We start from the raw sequence: 24,841 nt of genomic DNA on the forward strand, positions 1-24,841 counted from the left end.
TCGTCTCTGCCCTGCAGAACGTAACTATGACATCGGCAACAGAGAGCTGCTGGCGGTACGATTGGCCTTGGGTGAGTGGCGTCATTGGTTGGAGGGGTCAGCGCAGCCCTTCTTGGTCTGGACGGATCACAAGAACCTTGAATACGTCCGTTCGGCCAAGAGGCTGAGCTCGCGTCAGGCCCGCTGGGCGCTCTTCTTTGCCAGATTCAACTTCACCCTCTCCTACCGGCCGGGATCAAAGAACACCAAGCCTGATGCCCTCTCTCGCCTGTTCGGTGCTCCGGGAGGGGAGTTTGCGGCCGAGGCCATCCTTCCTGAGGGGGTGGTGGTCGGGGCTCTTTCGTGGGGTATCGAGCAGCGAGTTGAGGAGGCCGGTCGAGGGGTGCAGGTGCCGGGAGAGTGTCCGGCGGGCAGGTTGCCGGTGCCGGCTGCGCTGCGCTCTGAGGTCCTTGAGTGGGGTCACTCATCCAGGTTAGTCTGCCATCCAGGTATTCGGAGAACGTTGTCTGCCATCCGACAGCGTTTTTGGTGGCCTACTATGGCCGCGGATGTTAGACAGTTTGTGTTGGCCTGCCCCACATGTGCCCAAAGTAAGCCTGTCAATCGCCCTCCTGATGGTCTACTGCATCCTCTCCCTCTGCCTTCCCGTCCTTGGTCACACATTGCCCTTGATTTCGTCTCTGGGCTTCCTCCTTCGAAGGGAAACACTGTAGTTCTCACGGTGGTGGATCGCTTTTCCAAAGCGGTTCATTTTATTCCCCTGCCCAAGCTACCCTCCGCCCGGGAGACCGCCCAACTGGTGGTGGATCACGTCTTCCGTCTCCACGGGTTACCGGTGGACGTTGTTTCAGATAGGGGTCCCCAGTTCGTCTCCCGGTTCTGGAGGGAATTTTGTAGACAGATTGGGGCCTCTGCTAGTCTGTCACCTGGTTTTCATCCTCAGACCAATGGGCAGTGTGAGCAGGCCAACCAGGATCTAGGAAGAATGCTCCGCTGTCTAGCATCCAACAATCCGAGTTCCTGGTGTCAGCAGCTCTCCTGGTCAGAATACGCCCATAACACCCTTCCTGCGGCCGCGTCAGGTATGTCCCCTTTTGAGTGTGCTGTTGGTTATAATCCACCTCTGTTCCCATCACTGGAACCCGACGCAGCGGTTCCATCCGCCCTGGCTTTCGTCCAGCGCTGCCGTCGCACCTGGGAGAGAGTCAGGAGGATTTTGGTCCAAACCTCTGACAGAACCAAGGCTGCAGCTGATCGTCGCCGGTCCTCTCCTCCTACCTATGTGTGTGGTCAACGGGTTTGGCTCTCTACCAAGGATCTGCCTCTCCGGGCGCCTTCTCGTGAGCTGGCACCCAGATTCATTGGGCCTTTCCGAATCACCAAGGTGGTTAGTCCGGTGGCGATCAGGCTCAAGCTCCCTCCTACTCTTGGTCGGGTTCACCCGGTGTTTCATGTTTCCAGGGTCAAGCCTGTGTTCTCTTCCCCCCTTAATCCTGCTTGCAGTCGCCCCACCCCCCCACCCCCTCGTCTTGTGGATGGATCTCCTACCTATACGGTTAAGAGATTACTCGATGAGCGGCGCCGCGGCAGGGGGTTTCAGTATCTTGTGGACTGGGAGGGGTATGGTCCAGAGGAGAGGTGTTGGGTGCCGTCCCGGGACATTCTGGACCGCTCGTTGATTGAGGACTTCCGGCGGCATCGAGGTAGGCCCCTTCCTAGAGCGCCAGGTGACGCTCCTGGGAGGGGGGGTACTGACGGGGTCTCGGGGCTAATCACCTGTCTTTTTGGTGTGGGTGTGTGTGTGTTGGGATGGTTTGACAGCTCACCGCGTCTGCCTGTTTGTGTTTTCCCCGCCTCCCTTGTTTCCCCGTTGTTAACCTTAATTGCTCGCCACCTGTTCTCTATGTCCTTCTAATTTTTTCCCCTTTATTATTCCCTGTGTTTCTCTGTCTATTGTCAGACTGTTGTTATTCATACCAATAGCTCCGATCATCTAGCAGCTCTTTGAACTCACCTTGTCGTGTCTTGTCCTCAGGCTCCAGTGTGTTTAGTTGATTCCTCTGCCCTTGTTCTTACAAGCCTTGAGCTCCTAGTAGCTTCCAGCTGTTCATCCCTCCGGTCCGGCGGTTATACGTACTTCTGTGAAACGTGACTCATCTGCTGTAGTTGTCCACATAAAAATTCTGCTGCACTGTTTGTAGAGCATCTGGGTAATTCTCTTGGTTATTCTCGCGGGAATTGGATAGGCTCATTAGTCTCGCGCTCCGCATTGAGGGTCGTCTTAGCCGGCGCCGCCAACAACGCCAAACACCCGCCCCGTGGCACCACCTAGAGTCCTCCTCTGCCAGTTCAGCCGGCCGACAGCCCTCGGAAGAGGAGCCCATGCAGTTGGGTCGTCTACGGCTTACACCACGGCAGAAGCAGGAGCGTCTGTCGTCGGGGGCGTGTCTATACTGCGGCAAGGGAGGCCACTTCGCCCTTCAGTGTCCGTTAAAAGCCAGGGCCCACCAGTGAGGCGGAGAGTCCTGGTGGGCACGGTTCTCAGCTCAAGCTCTCCTGCAGCACGCACTCAGCTGCCGTTCCAACTCTCCTTCCAGAGTCGTTTACACACTGGACTCGCCCTTGTGGACTCAGGGGCTGAGGGGAACTTCCTTGATGCTGCCTCTGCTCAACGTTGGAGAATCCCACTTGTTCCTTTAGTTAGTCCCGTTTCAGCATGGTCATTAGCTGGCCGTCCCCTTACCACCATCACCCACGTCACTCCTAAGATAGACCTCCATATTGCTGGCAGTCATCATGAGCGGATTGAACTGTTTATTATTGATTCCCCTAAGGCTCCTTTAATTCTGGGACACCCATGGTTGCACAAGCACAATCCCCACATTGATTGGGTTAGTAATTCTGTTTTAGCCTGGAGTCAGTCTTGTCACGTGTCATGTTTGGGTGCTGCTTTTTGTCCTGTCTCTGTGTCTTGTGTTCCTCAGGAGGATCCCTCTGACCTGACTGGTGTTCCGGCGGAGTACCATGATCTTCGGGCGGTCTTCAGTAGGGCCCGGGCCACCTCGCTACCTCCGCATCGCCCTTACGACTGTGCCATTGATCTCCTCCCGGGCTCTTCTCCGCCTAAGGGTCGTTTATATTCCCTTTCAGGTCCTGAGAGAGAGGCCATGGACAAGTACATACGTGAGTCACTTCAGGCTGGGCTCATCCGCCATTCCTCCTCTCCCGCTGGTGCAGGGTTTTTCTTTGTTCAGAAGAAGGACGGCTCCCTGCGGCCTTGTATTGATTACAGAGGTTTGAATGACATTACTATCAAGAACAGGTACCCCCTACCTTTAATGTCTTCTGCTTTTGATTTATTACAGGGAGCTCGGGTCTTCACCAAGTTAGACCTGCGCAACGCCTACCACTTGGTGCGCATTCGGGAGGGGGATGAGTGGAAGACGGCATTTAACACCCCTTCGGGACACTACGAGTACTTGGTTCTTCCGTTTGGTCTGACCAATGCTCCAGCCGTTTTCCAGGGACTCGTTAACAGCGTGTTGGGTGACATGATTAATCAATTTGTCTTTGTGTATTTGGATGATATTTTGATTTTTTCTTCTTCTCTCCAATTACACACCCAGCATGTCAGACGGGTTCTCCAGCGGTTACTAGAGAACCAGTTGTTTGTCAAGGCGGAGAAGTGCGAATTCCACGCTGAGTCTGTTACGTTCCTTGGCCATATTATTTCTACGGAGGGGATCAAGCCTGATCCCGCTAAGATTGAAGCTGTTGCCCAGTGGCCGGTCCCTGACTCCCGGAAGGCTCTGCAGCGTTTCCTGGGTTTTGCCAACTTCTACCGGCGTTACATCCGGAATTTTGGTCAGATCGCTGCACCGCTGACAGCCTTAACCTCCACTAAGGTGTCCTTCAGGTGGAACCGGGAGGCGCAGGTAGCCTTTGACATTTTAAAGTCCCGTTTTGTCTCTGCACCTGTTCTGATGGTTCCAGATCCGGAGGCCCAGTTCATTGTCGAGGTTGATGCTTCGGACGTTGGGGTTGGCGCAGTTCTATCTCAGCGTTCCCTCCATGATGGGAAGGTTCATCCTTGTGCATTCTTCTCTCGTCGTCTCTGCCCTGCAGAACGTAACTATGACATCGGCAACAGAGAGCTGCTGGCGGTACGATTGGCCTTGGGTGAGTGGCGTCATTGGTTGGAGGGGTCAGCGCAGCCCTTCTTGGTCTGGACGGATCACAAGAACCTTGAATACGTCCGTTCGGCCAAGAGGCTGAGCTCGCGTCAGGCCCGCTGGGCGCTCTTCTTTGCCAGATTCAACTTCACCCTCTCCTACCGGCCGGGATCAAAGAACACCAAGCCTGATGCCCTCTCTCGCCTGTTCGGTGCTCCGGGAGGGGAGTTTGCGGCCGAGGCCATCCTTCCTGAGGGGGTGGTGGTCGGGGCTCTTTCGTGGGGTATCGAGCAGCGAGTTGAGGAGGCCGGTCGAGGGGTGCAGGTGCCGGGAGAGTGTCCGGCGGGCAGGTTGCCGGTGCCGGCTGCGCTGCGCTCTGAGGTCCTTGAGTGGGGTCACTCATCCAGGTTAGTCTGCCATCCAGGTATTCGGAGAACGTTGTCTGCCATCCGACAGCGTTTTTGGTGGCCTACTATGGCCGCGGATGTTAGACAGTTTGTGTTGGCCTGCCCCACATGTGCCCAAAGTAAGCCTGTCAATCGCCCTCCTGATGGTCTACTGCATCCTCTCCCTCTGCCTTCCCGTCCTTGGTCACACATTGCCCTTGATTTCGTCTCTGGGCTTCCTCCTTCGAAGGGAAACACTGTAGTTCTCACGGTGGTGGATCGCTTTTCCAAAGCGGTTCATTTTATTCCCCTGCCCAAGCTACCCTCCGCCCGGGAGACCGCCCAACTGGTGGTGGATCACGTCTTCCGTCTCCACGGGTTACCGGTGGACGTTGTTTCAGATAGGGGTCCCCAGTTCGTCTCCCGGTTCTGGAGGGAATTTTGTAGACAGATTGGGGCCTCTGCTAGTCTGTCACCTGGTTTTCATCCTCAGACCAATGGGCAGTGTGAGCAGGCCAACCAGGATCTAGGAAGAATGCTCCGCTGTCTAGCATCCAACAATCCGAGTTCCTGGTGTCAGCAGCTCTCCTGGTCAGAATACGCCCATAACACCCTTCCTGCGGCCGCGTCAGGTATGTCCCCTTTTGAGTGTGCTGTTGGTTATAATCCACCTCTGTTCCCATCACTGGAACCCGACGCAGCGGTTCCATCCGCCCTGGCTTTCGTCCAGCGCTGCCGTCGCACCTGGGAGAGAGTCAGGAGGATTTTGGTCCAAACCTCTGACAGAACCAAGGCTGCAGCTGATCGTCGCCGGTCCTCTCCTCCTACCTATGTGTGTGGTCAACGGGTTTGGCTCTCTACCAAGGATCTGCCTCTCCGGGCGCCTTCTCGTGAGCTGGCACCCAGATTCATTGGGCCTTTCCGAATCACCAAGGTGGTTAGTCCGGTGGCGATCAGGCTCAAGCTCCCTCCTACTCTTGGTCGGGTTCACCCGGTGTTTCATGTTTCCAGGGTCAAGCCTGTGTTCTCTTCCCCCCTTAATCCTGCTTGCAGTCGCCCCACCCCCCCACCCCCTCGTCTTGTGGATGGATCTCCTACCTATACGGTTAAGAGATTACTCGATGAGCGGCGCCGCGGCAGGGGGTTTCAGTATCTTGTGGACTGGGAGGGGTATGGTCCAGAGGAGAGGTGTTGGGTGCCGTCCCGGGACATTCTGGACCGCTCGTTGATTGAGGACTTCCGGCGGCATCGAGGTAGGCCCCTTCCTAGAGCGCCAGGTGACGCTCCTGGGAGGGGGGGTACTGACGGGGTCTCGGGGCTAATCACCTGTCTTTTTGGTGTGGGTGTGTGTGTGTTGGGATGGTTTGACAGCTCACCGCGTCTGCCTGTTTGTGTTTTCCCCGCCTCCCTTGTTTCCCCGTTGTTAACCTTAATTGCTCGCCACCTGTTCTCTATGTCCTTCTAATTTTTTCCCCTTTATTATTCCCTGTGTTTCTCTGTCTATTGTCAGACTGTTGTTATTCATACCAATAGCTCCGATCATCTAGCAGCTCTTTGAACTCACCTTGTCGTGTCTTGTCCTCAGGCTCCAGTGTGTTTAGTTGATTCCTCTGCCCTTGTTCTTACAAGCCTTGAGCTCCTAGTAGCTTCCAGCTGTTCATCCCTCCGGTCCGGCGGTTATACGTACTTCTGTGAAACGTGACTCATCTGCTGTAGTTGTCCACATAAAAATTCTGCTGCACTGTTTGTAGAGCATCTGGGTAATTCTCTTGGTTATTCTGAGCATGCTGTTGCACAGCGAAAATGGCACAACATGGGCTGCTAGTTGTACCAAACGGCAAAACCTGCCATTTATAGACATCTGGACAGTTCTCACAGTGTAAATCTCGCCAGATGAAGCGGAGTAGAGGTCTGTCCTCAGGCAACAGACGGATCTGATGGAACATTCCACGAATGTCCGCACTAACAGCCACTTGGTGTTGTCTGAATCTCAAGAGGACCCCCAACAATGATGGGCCAAGAGCAGGGCCAGGCAGAAGCTGATCATTCAGCGAAAGACCTTGATATTAGAATGAGCAATTGAAGACCAGCCTTGGTTTATCATTGTGGCACACCAGGTGGTGGGGGATGTACCATGCCTCCTCTGAGTTGGTAACTTCTTCAGGTTGGAGCTTCATAACATTACCTGCTTTAACAAGCTTATTAATCTCACCAGAGTATATAGCAGCTTTCTCTGGGTCTCTCTGGAGCTTCCTCTCTGTGCTTCTCAGACTAGGCATAACAGATTGAATTCTACTTATGAGTTTTGGAGCTCCAGGTCTGCGGAGGAGGGGGGTGGCATACCTTTGTATTTCCTCCACCTCAATCCTCTGTGTTCGGCCTTCGAGAAGTTTAATTGCCTCTTGATCTTCTTTGGATCGAACCACTACTTTTTCATTTCGATATGGCAGGACGTCAAGCTGCCATAATTTCTCAACATTACGACAGAGCAGGTCATTTGGACAGCCAGTTGAAATGAAAAGACACTGTTGCACTGAGTTGTGACTTGGCGTGTAGTCCTCTGCCCCTTGTAGGGCCCACCCCAGGGCTGTGTGCACTGCAACTGGACCACCTCTGGTTCCTCGACGGACTGGCTGATCTGCTGTGATAAGATGGACGTAGTCTGATCCTATCAGCACCAGTGGACGCACATTGTGGAATGACTGTAACGGAAGCTCTCTGAGGTGAGCGTACCGTTTTTGAAGTCTCTGCACTGGATATGATTGCTCTACTAAGTCCAGACCCGTAGCTGTGAAGGCCCCACGTATCTGGAAGCGCCTCCCTGGTTCACTCTTTGGAGAAATTTCCAAGTTAATCTTGAACCCGGAAAGGTGAGTGATGTCGGATCTTACTGTACGTAGAGCCAGTGTTTCAGGTTCACCCTCAAACTGAAGATTGTGGACGGCTATTGGTAAAATCATGGTTCTCTGCGCTCCATCGTCGAGTATAGCGTAAGTCTCCACTGACCTGAACTCGCTATGTAGCAGCACCGGTACCACTTTGAGAAGCACTCTGCAGGTCACATTAGCAGGAGTAAGGTAAATGCGACTCTCTGATGTGCTTGATGTACAGTTTGTTGGATCATCACGGGCTATACGATGAAGCACCTGGAGATGTATTCCACCACATTCACAGCATGGCTTTTTGAGGTTGCATATCTCAGGTACATGTAATCGTGCACATCGCCAGCATCTCTTTCCATCAGAAATCCACTTCTGAAGGTCAGTTACCGACTGCTCTTTGACTTTATCACAATGGGTCATGTAATGCTCTTTACTGTTGCAAAAGAGGCAGTGTACCTTGAATGGTTTCTTAAGCTTTAGCTCTTTAGGGGAGGTAGAAAGCGCTGTCTCTGCTTGGGATGCACCATGATAAACAACTAGATTTGAACCCTTCGTTTTAACTGGGGGTTTCTCTTTACTGACCCCTGGAAGTCTCTCATGCTGGTAACGCTGTACTAACCAAATGGACAGTCTCTGCTGCTGTGCCTTAACCTGCAGCCATCCAGCAAAGTCCTGTAGATTATAAGGGTTAAGACTTATGGAGTTAACCTTTCCCTGCTGTTGAAGGAACTCAATGAAGCCATCCCGTAGATACTTTGGCAGCTTGCTAAGTAGGCGATCTACATGTGAGCAGCAATTAAGCTCCATCCCTCTTGGTCCTTCTAGGGATAGCAGCATACTGACTAGGAGATGAACTCGCAAAGCAAAGCTCTGAAAGCTGTGGCTATCATTGGGCTTGACATCTGGTGATGTGAGGATGGCTGCTATCTCACTTTGTGCCAGTTGATGTGGCTGGCCATACTGTAACTGCAGTGCTTGCATAGCTGCTGAATACGGATATGGGTGATGTCGACAGGACTGCGCTATCATCTGAGCTTCAGGCAGTTTAAGATGTTCCAACAGTACATGATATTTATACTTCTCTGTTAGTTCTGGGTAAGGCTCAAGCAAATTGTCCAATGCCAGCTTCATATTTGCAAATTCTCTTTCACTGTCACTTGTGAAGTCTGGAAATTTAGGTTTAGGGGGGCTATACAATGTCCGCTAAGCTGAACCTGGTGGGGCTGCTGTCTGGGTTGGTAACAGCTGTGGAGGGACGACAACTGGTGCAGGGCTCATGGAAGGGAGTAAGCCAGGAATCATGTTTTGAGAGGGTAACGTTGATGGCATCATTGTTTGATAAGGAGGGACATGACTGGATGAAATAAATACATTCACTGGGTCTATCTTTGATTGTGGTGTAACAAGATAGCCATGAGGTGCCATACGATGTTGATAGACAGGTGATGGCGAAATCAGCTGTTGTGGCTTAAGGGGCTGGAATAATCGTTCAGTGTCATGAGTCAAAGCTCGGTCCTGACCAGGCAGAATTCTGGAAGAATGAGATGGGAAAGGCTCATATACTTGGGGTTGTGAAAGATGTGAAACAGGAGATGCTATACCAGATGAGATGGGAGAATACAGTAAACCTGCAGTCTTGGATTGTTGTGGATGGATCGGAGTGAATCCAATATTGCAACTCTGTAATTCTGCTTTAGAGATAGCACCTGTCTCACGTGACTTTTCTTCATGTATCACTGGGGTGCATACCGTAGCCTGTGTGCTGACATTTGCCACTGTGTCATGTGGGTGTATGGGCGGAGGGCTTAATGAAGTAGAAGGTGCTGGAAAAGATGGTGGTGATGCAATAGCCTGTACTGGTTCATTGTCCTCCTCATCCTCTTCCCTCAAGAAAGATTTGATGTGTTCCATCATTTCGTTTCGGCGGTGCTTACATTTCTTAAGTTGGTCTAGTTTCCTGAGAAGATCGTCCATTTCAACTGTCTCTTCTTCCTCCCTCGCGTTCATGGATTCCATGAGTTTAGTCAATGAGTCCATACTCAGTACATCTGCTTGACTTGGACTAGGCGTGACTCGACGTATACCTTGAATGGATGCTGCATCTGCTTGACTTGTATACACTGCGGCTGCTGCTCCTCTATGCTCCTCTGACTCCCTCTGAACAGGACTGGAGGAAAGGGCAGGTCGGTGATGGAAGTCAAGGATGTAATCTTCAAGGTGTCTGGGGGCTTGACTTCGCCGTGACGGTCTTGCTTGTGTATCAGCATGGAGAAGTGATGTTGGTTTATCATCTGATGACATTCTGAAATAGTCAAGATCCGGCTCGAAGGACCATTTGTTGGGGATTGTCAGTAACTTTAACTTGCACTCAAGGATGTTGCACACGAGTGGAAAGTCTGCACACGCTATGAAACTCCAGCTACAAAAACTCCGGCTGCTGCGCTTGCGTAGCAGAGAATACCTCACTTACGTTAGAATCGTATCTGCTTCAAACTACGTATAGCGCATCTTCTGTAACTTAACACATTAGCAGAATAAATTACGAACAATAAGAGAAAAACCATAAAGAATTCACAACATACATCTTCTAACATTCGATATGAAACCAATATTTTTTACTTTTAATGTGGAGCTGCAACAGAAATTACTCACCCACAGCATATCTCTCTAACTCTGCTGCAGTTCATTCGTACTCCGTGCGCCACCAGCACAGCCAATAGGAAGCGCGATCACATTACAGCAGGATTTACTTAAAGAACCCTCATCTATAATATTTATCCCGTTACACATGTCATCGATGCGGAAGGGTTGCACCCGATCCCAGAGAAAACTGAAGCCATCGATAAAGCTCCTGTGCCTAAAAATGTATCAGAGTTGAGATCTTTCCTGGCAACGCTGAATTATTATGGCAAATTTATACCAAATTGTCGAGTGAAATTAAACCACTCACTGAGTTGCTTCACAAAAATGCTGAGTGGAAATGGACAGAAAAATGTCAAAGTGCATTTGAATGCACAAAAGCAAGGCTGTCTTCGGTGCCTGTGCTGACCCATTATGAACCAAAATTGCCATTCATCTTAGCATGTGATGCATCCCCATATGGGGTTGGAGCAGTAATTTCACATCAATTTCCAGACAGTACAGAAAAGCCCATTTCGTATGCCTCACGCACACTAACAAAGACAGAAGTTAACTATTCGCAGATTGAAAAAGAGGCGCTTAGTATTATTTTTGGGGTGACTAAATTTAATGACTACTTGTATGGGCGAAAATTTAGGCTATATACAGATCACAAACCGTTGGTCAAGATATTCGGACCAAAGACAGGCATTCCAACTTTGGCAGCGGCGAGACTACAGAGATGGTCACTGATTTTAGCTGCGTATCAGTACGACATCACCTATAAACCCTCCCTTCAACACAGTATCGCTGACGCCTTGTCACGCTTACCGCTGACTGTTGAGAGCAATGAATAATCCTTTTTGAATAGTGTTCCCATATCTGCACAAGAAATTGCAAAACAGACAAAATTCGACTCTGTGTTCCAGAAAGTGAAACATTTTACGTTAAATGGCTGGCCAAAACATGTCACAGATGACCAACTAAAGCCTTATTTTTTGAGAAATACAGAACTGACTGTGGAAGCTGAGTGTATTTTGTGGGGTTTTCGTGTGGTCATGCCAGACGTGTTAAGATCAAAAATACTGACAGAACTGCATCACAATCATCAGGGCATTGTGAAGATGAAGGCCCTAGCCCGAAGCCATTTTTGGTGGCCTAACCTTGATGCAGACATAGAATAATTAGTGAGCACCTGTCAAACATGCCAGAGAGAGAGGAATCAGCATGCTACAGCCCCTGTGCATAATTGGAGTTGGCCTAATAGGCCCTGGCAAAGAATACACGTGGACTTTGCTCAAAAAGGGAAATATAACTTTCTGGTCGTAACAGATAGTTTTTCATGCTGGCCTGGAATTGATGTCTAGTACCACTGCAGGAAAGACCATTGAGGTCTTAAGAGGTTACTTTGCTACTTGGGGCCTTCCGGATGAATTGATCTCTGATAATGGGCCACAATTTGTGGCGCATGAATTTGAAACATTTTTGAAAAACAATGGTGTAACACACAATCGGAGTCCGGCATACCATCCAGCTTCTAATGGCGCTGCAGAGCGGTTGGTGCAAAATCTGAAAAGGGCTTTGGAAAACGGAAAGAATGACCAATTGTCTTTACAGCACTGTATCCACAATTTTCTTTTTTGTTACCGCAGCACCCCCAATCTACCACAGGAAAAACCCCAGCAGAAATATTCATCAAGCGAGAATTCAAAACCAGAATGTCTCTCTTGAAACCTAGTTTCACTGAGATCATGCAGCAGAAGCAAGCAGATCGGCAAGCTAAACTGTCTCATACTCATAAAAACAACAGGTTTTGGTTAGAAACCACAGGGGAGGGGAAAGTGTCAAGTGGGTACTGGGAAGTGTGGTTAAGGTGCTAGGTCCTGTCACATATTTGGTAAAAGTGTGTGGAAAATTGTACAAGAGACATGTAAATCAGCTCATCAGTTCAGAATTGCAAAAACCAGAGTCAAATGATGAACTGTTTCAGACGGATGTGATTAACAAGGATGTGTTAAAAACAAGGTCTCGTGCTATTGTGTCAGGACAGGTGACAGATGATGATTCTAACATTGCTGTTCAGCAAAAGCAGTTAGATTTAGGGGTTTCAGGAACCATTGTCACTCAGGAACGTGCACTGAGACCTAAGAGGCTAGTAAAGCCCCCGGTTCGATTGGATCTGTAATAAGATATATTAAAAAAAAAAAATTGAGAAACATTTGGAGTTTAAGATTTCAGGGGAGGAGTGTTGTGTATTAATAATTGTATTTGAATAGTGTTAACTTTTTATCTGAGTTGTCTTTTTTTCTTTTTTGTAATTGGCTGTGAGAGCAACAGTGTTTGTGATTGGTTGTGAGAGCAACAGAAAAAAGCAGCGCGCCTAGCAGTGTGCGGGCAGTATACCAGAGAAGTAAAAGCTAAATTGTACTAGTTCCTATCTGATCAATCTTTTTTTGTTTTATTCAGCAAATAAACGCTTCAATCCAAGACTTTCCGTCATTGTATTGTTTCACTAGTAAATACGACAACACCAAATAATGATCTTTAAAATAGCATCTTATGACCCCTTTACTTTTGCATATCAAACTAAATGAATTTGATGACACTGTCATATCATGCAGAAATTTGACACATTGGTGGGTGAAGGTGGGGGTCAGATGAGTGGAGGGCAGAAACAGAGGATCGCCATTGCTCGAGCGCTGGTCAGGAATCCCAGAATCCTCCTGTTAGACATGGCCACGTCAGCGCTGGATAACGAGAGTGAGGCTCTAGTACAGGAGGCCTTGGATAAGGTAACCTATTAACTAAAACCAAAACTAAACTTCTCCTAAAGTCTTCAAGCTGCATCCATCAGACTTTTTGAAGTATAGTCACACCCAGATTTATTCAGACACCTTCAACATTTCTCATATTATCTCAGTTTATTTGCTATAGCTTAGAAAATGGTACTTTTTTTTTTTTTGGGGTATAATATGTCAGTTTACTTTATTTTGCTATCCTCACTTACATAAATGAACTATAGTATCCTGTACCCATGAGTAAAAAAAAAATCAAAAATTGTATCTAAGTGACTGGATGGTTTTATCATGCTGACGAGATCTATTCCATCTATCTAGCAACCAGTGCAGAAACAGTTGTTTTGAAGAACCAGTTGTTGGTCCCCAGTGACTTCCATAGTAGGGAAAGAAATACAATGGAAGTCAATGGGGACCATCAGTGATTATCATCATTCTTCAAAATATCTCCTTTTATCTTCAACAGTTTTAGTATCGTATAATTGAATGTTACCTCTTGTACTGAATTCTGAACTTGTAAGCAAATGCAGGTTTGTTCAAGAAAGAGTCCTTTTCATGTATTTGTTGTTGCATGCATTTATTCGATGGCATTTTTCAGGCTCGAGAGGGAAGAACGACTATCAGCATCGCACACCGTCTGTCCACCATCCGCAACGCCGATGTGATCGTGGGCTTTAAGCATGGATGTGCTGTAGAGAGAGGCACACACAGCCAGTTACTGGACAGAAAGGGAGTTTACTTCACACTAGTAACCCTGCAGAATCAAGGAAATGATACAGAGAGCGATAAACCAGAGTACAGTGAGTACAGAGAGATTTGGAGGTCATTGGAAACCTGTATGCTGGTATTTTTCCATGAAACACGAAAGCAGAAATTTTGCATCACTTCATTGGTGAATTTTCATGCGTTGTAAACTATGTCCATCCATATATTTTTATGTGTACTGTATTATAAAACAAAAACAAAACAAAACAAAAACTTTGGAAGCCTAAAAAATGAAAAAGGTCATTTTTAAAATTTTCATAGAATTGAGTGACAAACTTGCAATTCTGAGATTTTTTTTTTTTTAATTGGTCTTTATAACTGACAGTGGCAAGTTCATCTCATAACCCTGAGGAAGAAGTCATTATTATGAGATATAAACTTGCATTTGTTAGAATAAAAAGCCAGAATTGTAAGATATAACCTAGCAATTGTGAGGAAAAACTGAATTGCACATTTATATCATACAATTCTGACAGAAAACCAAGGCAACTGCAAGAAAAAATTAAAAATTGTGAGATTTTTTTTTTTTAAATTGTTTTATCCAGTGGTGGAAACAGGCTTACAGATTTAGTTTTCTTGAAAACATGGGATGGAAATGCATTATTTTCAGATGTTTTATGCAGTGCTCTAATTTATCACATTTGGATGGAAGCATAGCAATAGTGGCTACGTCTCTCAATGACAAAAACTCAAAAACATAAAACTTTTATATTGCAGTATATTATTCTGAATTGATGCAATAAAATAGCACATGTATGTGGTTTAGTACTTTTTGGATGTTAATGTCATTGTTTAGAAAAGAGCAGCATGGAGATAGTTTTAAACAACAGGAGGGTCAATGAAATTGTGTGCATTTTTGGGTGAACAGTTTCTTTAAACACTAACTTGACACTGAATCACACAGCTGCTGAGATGACCATTACAGAGGAGGAGGGACTTGAGAAAGTAAGGAGCTTCAGCAGAGGAAGTTATGAGAGTACCGTAAGGTACATAAACATTATGACTTTTATTTTGAGAGGGGAGTCCAAAATGTTCTGTTTTTAAACTAAAACATCTTTCCTATAGGCGATCTTTGAGACAGCAATCACATTCTCGAATGTCAAACAGCATTCCTGATGCCATATCTGGAAAATTCAAAATCCACTCGGACCTTTTAGAAACTGAGGAAGCTGAAGCAAACAACAAGGTTTGGAACCGAGTACATTTAGATACAGTATCGCACATGCAGTGCTTTCAATTTTTATTTGAAGTTCCCTATCTTGTCTTGCAGAAAAGCAAAGGTAAAGATGAAGAAATCATTGAACCGGCTCCTGTGGCACGAATCCTGAAGTATAACCGTCCCGAGTGGCCATATATGCTGCTGGGCTCTTTAGGTGCTGCCATCAATGGATCGGTCAATCCCATCTATGCTCTTTTATTCAGTGAAATCCTTGGGGTGAGACACACACGTAACATGACATACAATCTGATTATTGTTGTTTGCTAAAGCAATTCTGTCTTTAATCCCCATCCCTAAATATTACATTTCGAAGTGTACCTTGTTGAAAGGGTTTTGAATAAAATGCAGCATCCGATTAGCTGTATCTAGATAATCAGCTTGATGATATTTTAAGTCAGAGTTTAACAATATCATGGTTGATTTTCAGACATTCTCCATTCAAGACCTGGATAAACAGAGGAGGCAGATAAACGGGATTTGTATTTTGTTTGTCAGCATAGGAGTCCTGAGCTTCTTTTCACAGTTCTTACAGGTATTTCCACAGTTCCTTGTTGAGGTTTTTTTGTATACCTACATTTTAAAGTGCCACTATTATGGGTAATGAAAGCTTAATATTTTGGTTTTGGGAGTTGGTTGACACTTTTCATGTCTTTTAATATGCATTTATTTTTACCTTATCCCCCCCCCCCCCCCCCCCCCCCGTGTGCCGCTAGTCTGCGGTATTTTCACTTCGTAATAAAAGCAGCATTTGTGAGCGCAGTGCTGCTTTGTTTACAGCCGTTACCGGGAAACCGCTGTGTTTACTGCTCCAAAAGCGCCACCTAATGGTGAGGAATGGATGTGCATTTTCATTCAGACCAATGAAAAAGTCCAACAAAACTGAGAGGCAATATGCTAATGTTTCATGTTGACTTCAACATGAAATGGTTTGGGATTCGTTTTTAAAAATGACTCCTTTCAATGATTCAGAGTCGACTCTTTCTTTTAAGAGAGAATAAGTTTATACACAGTGCACTTTCAGATTTAAAACTTTCCAGGATGTTTTCATTTACTTAGAGCTGTGTTACACACTGCATGAAAGATCATTTTCAAAAATGCACAATAGGGGCACTTTAACATTTCCCATGAGAAATTTGTGTGGTGATATTACAGCAGGTCACCGATACTGTGATTTGTTTATCGCAGGGCTACTCTTTTGCCAAATCAGGAGAGCTGTTGACTCGCAGGCTGAGAAAGGTTGCATTTCAGGCAATGTTGAAGCAAGAGATGGGCTGGTTTGACAGCCCCATTAACAGTCCTGGCGCTCTGACTACCAGACTAGCCACTGACGCCTCCATGGTGCAGGGGGTGAGTGACAGAAGATACAGACAAGAAAATACAATAATAACATAAAATGTTGCAAAGCTGGAGAAAGCATTCATTTTATATGCAAAGAGTTGTTTCTTAAAGGCACAGCAGCAGCAAAAAAAAAAAAAAAAAAAACTTGAGGGGGAAAGTTCCATAAAATAACATCTTTACAGGGATAGTTACTGTCATCATATCTCACCCCAAGTGGATCTACTCTATACCAATATTTATTTCTTCTGTTGAACACTAAATACGTTTTTTTAAGAATGTGGGTAACCAAACAGTTACAGCAGCCATATTCCTCTGTATATTGAATAAAGCTCTCATTTCTTATGCAAAGGGATGTTTCTTAAAAGTGCAGAAGCAAAACATAAATAAATAATTCCAATAGAGAGCACAAAAAAGGGATATAAAACATACTTGTGACTGATTTTGACACATAGAAACTTTACAAACATTATAAGTGGACTGAGAAGTTTCACATGCCCCTTTAATGTTTACAAGAAAATACAATAATAAAACATTTTGCAAAGCTGAACAAAGCACTCATTTTAATATGCAAATAGGTGTTTCTTAAAGGTGCAGAACCGAAAATTGAGTATTTAAATCTAAGGATCAGAGAGAGCATAGAAAATGTATAGGAAAACAACATTTACATTCACTTTACATTTACATTTATTCATTTAGCAGTTGTTTTTATCCAAAGTGACTTACAAATGAGGACAATGGAAGCAATCAAAAACAACAAAAGAGCAATGATATATAAGTCTATAACAAGTCTCAGTTAGGTTAACACAGTACACGTAGCAAGGGCTTTTAAGTTATATAATAAATAAAAAGAAAACAGATAGAATAGAAAAAGAATAGAGCAAGCTAGTATTAGAGGTCTTTTTTATAATTGTATAATAAATAAAAAGAAAATAGATAGAATACAAAAAGATTAGAAAGGTAGTTAGATTTTTTTTCTTTTTTTAAGAATAGAATTAGAATAGTGAGTACTAAAGTTAGAGGGTCAAATAAAGATGGAAGAGATGGGTTTTAAGCTGATTCTTGAAGATGGCTAAGGACTTAAAAAAAGCACTGATTTCATAAGCAAGGGGCATGATTTGTAAAGTCAAAAGCAAAAACAAAAAAATGTATGATAATTTATTTTTAGAGGACTTCACTGAGAAATGACACTGTAAAAAATGTATGATTTAAATATTTAAGATAATTTATATGGTTAACTGTATGTTTGATTGTGTTCAATGTGCTCTTCACCAAAGGCTACAGGCTCACAGATCGGCATGATTGTGAATTCACTGACCAACATCGGTGCTTCTTTCATTATTGCATATTACTTCAGCTGGAAACTGAGTCTAGTGGTCACCTGCTTCCTTCCTCTCATTGGCCTCTCTGGAGTCTTTCAGGCTAAAATACTGACAGGATTTGCTAATGAGGATAAAAATGCACTGGAGGCTGCTGGACAGGTACAAAAAAAAGACATGTTAAATGAGGTCTGATTCATTCATTTAAATGCAATATTCATGCTTTCACTAAGGCAGCAAATACACATGAATAAAATGCAGTGTAGTCAGCAAAAAACAATGTACTGGTTTTAGCATTCTGAAGTATTTAGTATTGTGAAGGATTTGGAGTTTGTTTTGCAGTTAATACTACTTTAGTTTAAGAAACACATGATATGTTAAATAAAATAGTTTTTATATTGGTGTACCTCAAAATTACCAAAATAATTGTTCAGTCAGGGATATATGAAAATATATTTACAGAAATAAATGTCATGCACTTCCATTCAAAATTGCATAGAATGATGCTGAAAATTGAGTTTTGCATCACAGGGATAAACTAGATTTAAAAAATCCATTCAAATAGGAAACAGTTATTTTAAATTTTAATAATACTTCACAATATTACAGAGTTGTAAATGGAGCAAAACAGACTTCTTTCAAAAACATCTTACTGAACCTGAAAGCTTTTGTCCTGCATGTTTTGCAAAATGATCATTATTTTTGCTATGTATATGTCTGTTCATACAGGTGTCCAGTGAAGCTCTGAGCAACATCAGGACCATCGCCGGTTTAGCCAAAGAGAAACACTTTGTGTCTCAATATGAAGAGCAGCTACAAGCACCATATAATAGGGCAAAGAAGAAAGCTCATGTTTATGGGATCTGTTTTGCATTCGCCAAGTGTGTCATTTTCATGGCCTTCGCTTGCTCTTTTAGATACGGCGGCTATCTGGTCAGTAATGAGGGGCTTCCATATATGATGGTGTTCAGGTTAGTTAATGTCTGGATTAATGTATGCAGCTAAGCATCAGTTATCAGTTAAAATAAATGCTGTGTGTGTTATCCCTCAGAGTCATTTCAGCTCTGGTGACCAGTGCCACTGCACTTGGCAGAGCTTCGTCTTTCACACCAGATTACGCCAAGGCCAAGATAGCTGCTGCCCAACTCTTCAAACTGTTGGACAGGGTTCCCAAAATTAGCATCAGCAAAACAGAAGGACAACGTTGGGTAAGAGAGTATCTGGGGTTTTTTTCCCTCCCAGTTGTTACTTTGACCATTTCCAATGTTCTTTTCTTTGCTGTTACAGAATCCCTTTAAGGGCCAAATAGAATTCAAAGGGTGCAGGTTCACGTATCCCAGCAGGCCAGACATCCAGGTTTTGAGGGGACTGGAGGTGTCAGTACATCCAGGACAGACTCTTGCTTTTGTGGGAAGCAGCGGCTGCGGGAAGAGCACCAGCATTCAACTGCTAGAGCGATTCTACGACCCCGATGAAGGACAAGTGGTATGAAACCACATTTATTGCATCTTTATATAAATGCATTTAGGAGATACTTTTATCCAATACAACTTACAAAGCAAAACAAAAGCATTTAGTCACAGAGCCAACAATATATTTTGATGCATTTTTAATTTGCATTGCATTATTGCAAGAATTATTACCACATATATTTTTTAATGTCCACATATATTTTAAAATGTCAAATATAGTTTAAATAATCTTGCCATTTTGGTAAAAACACACAAGGAATTGCAGCTACTAGATACTATTAAAATATCTCTTAATATGTCACAAGATGAAATGCAAAATCCTTGATCGTGACAAACAAACTATGGCTTTCTGTTGTTACCTTAGCTGATCGATGGACATCCATCTGCGAGCATCAGCGTGCCCTTCCTGAGGTCTCAGATTGGCATCGTTTCCCAGGAGCCGGTGCTTTTTGACTGCAGTATCTCAGAGAATATCCAGTATGGAGATAATTCTCATACTGTGAGCATGGAGGAGATTATAGAAGCTGCTAAGAAGGCCTATCTGCACGATTTTGTGATGACACTACCTGATGTATGTTATGCTTTTCTTTCATTCATGACTTGACTATTCTGATTCACAGGTATCAAGTTTAATTGTGGCTAAAAGTCAACATGAAATGTTGTTCATCTCATTTTCGGTCTGTAATTGAATGTATTTACAACTAAAGCAAGTTATGTTAGTCTGTTAGTATGGTCAGATCATACTTCATGCGCCAGTCGAGCCGCTGCAATTGACTGGGAAATCCCTGGAAATTACCTTTTGCTAAATTGTTATGAAAGCAAACATTTGGAATAAAAAGCACTGATTAATCGTAAATAATACCAAGAAGGTGCATTATGATAAATAGAAGCTTTTTGGCTTTAAGCCTACTGTTCCATATTTGAGGCATCTAAATGATCAACATGAAACACGTGTTTTGTTTACATTTTCAATAAACTGTTCCATTACAAAAAAAAAGATTTTCTGGATTATTTTACATTATTTCGTTTTTCAGAAATATGAAACTCAGATCGGTGCTCAAGGCTCTCAATTATCCCGTGGACAGAAACAGCGCATAGCGATCGCAAGAGCCATCGTCAGAAACCCTAAAATCCTGCTGCTGGATGAAGCCACGTCAGCACTCGATACTGAGAGTGAGAAGGTAAAACTACATCATTGTGTGTTTGCACTTATTTTATAGCCTGACTGTAATTTACCATCAGACAAATTTCCCTCTTTCTCCTGATTAGCTTTTTAATCATTTACAAACCCCAGTAGTTCCTTCACAAACCCTGACATAGTGTAATGCACTTTGTGTTGCTGATGACAAAAAAAGGAATAAAATCATTTATTTTATATTAATATGGTACAAGATTTTATTCAAATCAAAATAGGGGCCTTTCACACTGAGCTTGATTAAGCGACACGAATGTAGACAATAACATTATTGAATCAAAACAATAGATCCCCATGGAGCTATGGACCTTTTTTTTTTTACCAGTGTTGATATTTTTTTTACAAGCCATCCAATTATATCTGAGCTTTAGATTACTTTTAACCTCTGGGCATGTGATATAAATGTAATCAAAAAGTAGTTGAATTATATTACCTAAAATGAATCTAAGATTAATCTTAGAAGGTTAAAAGTAGTCTAAAAGTAATAAAAAAGTAGTTGGATTACGCTACTAACTACAATTTTTTCCCATGTAACTTGTATTCATAATGAACTGCAATTTGCAAGTACTCCCCTCAGCACTGATGCCTGTATTTAACTTTTTAATGCACAAAATGTCTTTGTTTTTCAATCTTTAGGTTGTTCAGGCCGCGCTTGATGAGGCCCGTCAGGGACGCACGTGTATCGTCATTGCTCACAGGCTTTCCACCATTCAGACTGCTGACATCATCGCAGTGATGTCACAGGGCGTGCTCATCGAGAAAGGGACCCACGAGGAGCTCATGTCCAGGAAAGCTGCATACTACAAGCTTGTCACAACAGGGGTCACTATTAGTTAAAAAAATATATATAGCACATTACTTCTGCAATCGTTGGTTTGTCTGGTTTAGTCAGGCTGCTCAAACAGATTACATCTCATTACATTTGGTAATGGAATTAATTGTTGAGGTATTTTTTATTTATATGTATTTATTGATAAGTGGATGTTTATTATGTCTTGACAACATCCTTTGAATGTTTGAATTATACTTATACTATGGTGGCCGAGAGAGCTCAACGCAACTTAAGAAAACACATGCAAATTGAAAAAACACCAGCAAATGAAGAAAACATCTTCATCAGTTTGACAGCACAAGTGTTGCAAATCCTCACAACACATGCAAATTAACAAAAGCGCTGCAAATCTTCACAACACATGCAAATTAAGAAATGCTGCAAATCTTCACAATACATGCAAATTAAAAAATGCGCTGTAAATCCTCACAGCACATGCAAATTAAGAAACAATTAATGAAGCATTGCAGATTTATTTTGATTAACCTTGAAATGATATTAAGTTGAGGATATTAAAGTTCGCCATCTTATAAGTAATAGTAAACTCTCACAGTTAATCGTGTAATTATTCAGCTTATTTAGGCTAATAATATCCGAAAGGAAAAAAACTCACCTTTCAGGTCACCAACAGCTCAAATGATTGTACCCACTGCACAATAAACAAATACCAGCTGGATCCGGCACTTTTTTGGGTCTCCTTGAAACATTTCCATTGTGGTCAGTGCTATTTGCAGCGCGTTTCTAGAATTTGCATGTGTTGTGAGGATTTGCAGCGCGTTTCTTAATTTGCATGTGTTGTGAGGATTTGCAGCGCGTTTCTTAATTTGCATGTTTTGTGAGGATTTGCAATGCTTTTGTTAATTTGCATGTTTTGTGAGGATTTGCAATGCTTTTGTTAATTTGCATGTGTTGTGGGGATTTTCAGTTGTTAATTTGCATGTGTTGTGAAGATTTGCAGCGCTTTTGTTAATTTGCATGTCTTGTGAGGATTTGTTACACTTATGTTGTCAAACTGATGAAGATGTTTTCTTTATTTGCTGGTGTTTTTTCAATTTGCATGTGTTCTCTTAAATTGCAGCATGTTGAGCTCTCGCGGCCACCATATTATACAGGTCTGTTTAGTCAACCTGGATCAACTGTATTGCATAAAAATGTGACATCATGCAAGTATTTGTTTTGTACTAAAAGGTTGCAGAGACTCGACTTGTTGTAGCAGCTGAAGATATGGTGTCCTTGGACTACACTGATAATAGTACGAGACTGATAACATGTTCATAATCACTGATACATTTACGCTCAGTCATTGTTTAATGTAGTGCCATGTTTTGATGTCACTTGCTGTCATTCAAATGTTACAGATGAACAATTTTTACATATTTAAAAAGTCCTTTAAAGACTGTATGTATTGTAAACATATTTGTTACTATTTATTTTGCCTTTCTTTGAGGAAAAATTGTGCTCATTTAGCTAAGCAACAATACGTTTCTTCTCACTTGTTTATTTGTTCCACAGGGCTAAGAAGTCATTATTTTTGTTTTCTTCACGTACAAAAAGTATTGTCCTCACTTCATATAGTTATGGTTGAACCACTGATGGCAGATGGACTATTCTCACGATGTCTTTCATACTTTTCTGGACCTTGATAGTGTCAGGATCTTGCCCTGACAGTCTTGTCTGTCCTATCTTTGTTTAATGTGTCTCTATTCATTTTGTGCCCGAGCACATGGTTGTGTCTTTGTTTATGTTGGCCGTGTGCTCCCCTTGTCCTGCCTCCTCGTTTCTAATCACCACACCCCCTTGTTTAGTCCATTGTTTGTCTAACTGTTCACCTGATCCTTGTGTGCTCTGCTCCCTTTATATTGTGCTCATTTCCCTCTGGTCTTTGCTGGTTCGTTTTTGTGTGTGCCTTGTGTACAGTCTCTAGCTCGGGTATTGTCTTGTTAGAACTCTTTAATCAGTATTTTGCTTCTTATTTGGTTCCCTCTTATTTTCTAGTTTTCATTTGTTCCCATGTGAGGTCTTGTTCTAGTCTTTGTAGTTTAGTGTTCTTGTTCTTGAACCTTTTGGGGTTTTTCCCACCTTTTGTTTTCTTTCTAGTTTTTAGCAGGGTTGCTTTTTTTTGGTTTGTAGTTCTAGTTATTTATAGTGATGGCAAAATCGAGGCCTCGTGAACCAATGAAACAGTTGAACCAAATGTGCCATATTGTTTCGAGGCTTCGAATCAATCCGACACCCGTCTCAACGGTGACACTTAGTGGTCACTTGCAGGTGTTGATCTGAAACAACCTTGACGAGCCATTAAAAAAATGTGTTGTTTTTTTATTATTATAATGTTCTAATATGTGAAGCTTGTAACCTATAGGCTCCTCACTGTGCATAATATTATTTTGGTCATGAAAAATGAATATTAATAAAAGAAATCAAGCCACAATGTCTCACTTTTTTTGAGATTTTTATTCAAAAATATTAATTTATCTGCTGTGGAAGGACTTAGCCTACTTCTTTTTTTTACAGATAATTTCTCCAGCCTTTGAAAAAATCCTCTCACAAGGGACACTTGTTGCTGGCATACAAAGATATTTTTTTGCAAGGACATACAAATGAGGAAAGATTACTGCTCTCTCTTTCCAGTAAGTTAGTGGATCATGAGTTCTGGGCAAATACGCATCGTTGATGTATTTTTTCTCTTCCACTGTGGCATCAGCTGTAGCATTGTGTATCATCTTGATTTGATGGATGCGAGTATCAAAAAGTTCCCATAAACTGTCCTGTGTTTCTACTGGTGTTGATGTTGATGGTGATGGTGATGATGATGATGATGGGTGTGATGTTGACATTTCTGGGTCTGAATAAAAATGAAAACAGCAATTAGTAACAAATCCTAAACTGACGGCATATATGAAGGATATATTATATTACATGATTCAGATTACATAACATAACACAGACTGAAACTGCTCACCAGGATTTGTGTTTGAACGCATCAGTGAAGCACACTCCAGTGTGATATGCTTTTCAGCTTCCTGGGCTTTGGCAGCATTTCCAAATGCCACATTTTTGAACCTTGGGTCCAGCAGTATAGCCAGTGCCAAGGCTCTAAAACTCTCATAACCTCCACATCTGGAGTGCAGACCTTCTTGCAGATGTGAGCCTATGAGCCAAAACAGGAGAAACACATTTATAATAATGACAATAATATGACAGTTATGGCCAATCACATGGGTAGTATGGTCATTGTGGCCTACCTAATTGAACAGTTGATTCCTGCGTTGCATTTCCTTTTTTCTGTGCAAGCTTGTGCTGCAACATCCTGTACAGTGGTATAAGCTTTGAAGCAGACACTCTCTTTTCCTCTGACATCTCTGTTGTTGCGAGTTTGAATGGTTGCAGTATTGACAATGATTGTTCAATAATGTCATAATCAATACTTGTCAGGGGAGCAGTATCATTGTTTAAGTTGTAAAGTGCAGCAGCCACTGGTTCACGTTGGTCATACAAGCGCTGTAGCATGTCAAATGTGCTGTTCCATCTCGTGTCAACCTCCTGTATCAGTTTCAGAGTTGGTCTTCCCATCAAGCTCTGCATCTCCACAAGCTTGTCCTTTGCTTTGCAGCTGGATCTGAACAACCCCACTATCTTTCTGGCCTTCTGGCGTATTTCATTGATGACTGGGGTTTGATCTAGTGCCTTTTTCACAATCAAATTTAAAGTATGAGCAAAACATGAGACATGGCAAAGGTGGAGTAGCTGGGCACTTAGGATCATGTTAGATGCATTGTCAGTCACCATGCACTGAACTTTGGAGGTTATTCCCCACTCAGCCATTAGCAAGGCTTTAGCCTCCATGAGA

At 43.5% G+C, this 24,841-nt stretch overlaps 1 protein-coding gene across 3 annotated transcripts in view; it reads left to right on the forward strand.

Annotated features, from left to right (window-relative positions):
- LOC132095520 (bile salt export pump-like) overlaps positions 1-21,597 on the forward strand; it is a 56,011-nt gene extending 34,414 nt beyond the window's left edge. For all 3 annotated transcript variants that reach the window (XM_059500598.1, XM_059500600.1, XM_059500599.1), the window contains 14 exons: positions 12,681-12,851; positions 13,453-13,654; positions 14,524-14,605; positions 14,685-14,805; positions 14,890-15,054; positions 15,266-15,370; positions 16,024-16,185; positions 17,451-17,654; positions 18,222-18,463; positions 18,544-18,700; positions 18,780-18,977; positions 19,329-19,535; positions 19,999-20,145; positions 20,796-21,597. In XM_059500598.1, coding sequence (XP_059356581.1) covers positions 12,681-12,851; positions 13,453-13,654; positions 14,524-14,605; positions 14,685-14,805; positions 14,890-15,054; positions 15,266-15,370; positions 16,024-16,185; positions 17,451-17,654; positions 18,222-18,463; positions 18,544-18,700; positions 18,780-18,977; positions 19,329-19,535; positions 19,999-20,145; positions 20,796-20,996 — 2,364 coding nt within the window. In that variant the 3' untranslated portion in view covers positions 20,997-21,597. The remainder of the gene's footprint in view (positions 1-12,680; positions 12,852-13,452; positions 13,655-14,523; positions 14,606-14,684; positions 14,806-14,889; positions 15,055-15,265; positions 15,371-16,023; positions 16,186-17,450; positions 17,655-18,221; positions 18,464-18,543; positions 18,701-18,779; positions 18,978-19,328; positions 19,536-19,998; positions 20,146-20,795) is intronic.
- Positions 21,598-24,841: the final 3,244 nt, after the last annotated feature.

Source organism: Carassius carassius, chromosome 19 (assembly GCF_963082965.1).
Source record: "Carassius carassius chromosome 19, fCarCar2.1, whole genome shotgun sequence".
NCBI lineage: Eukaryota > Metazoa > Chordata > Actinopteri > Cypriniformes > Cyprinidae > Carassius > Carassius carassius.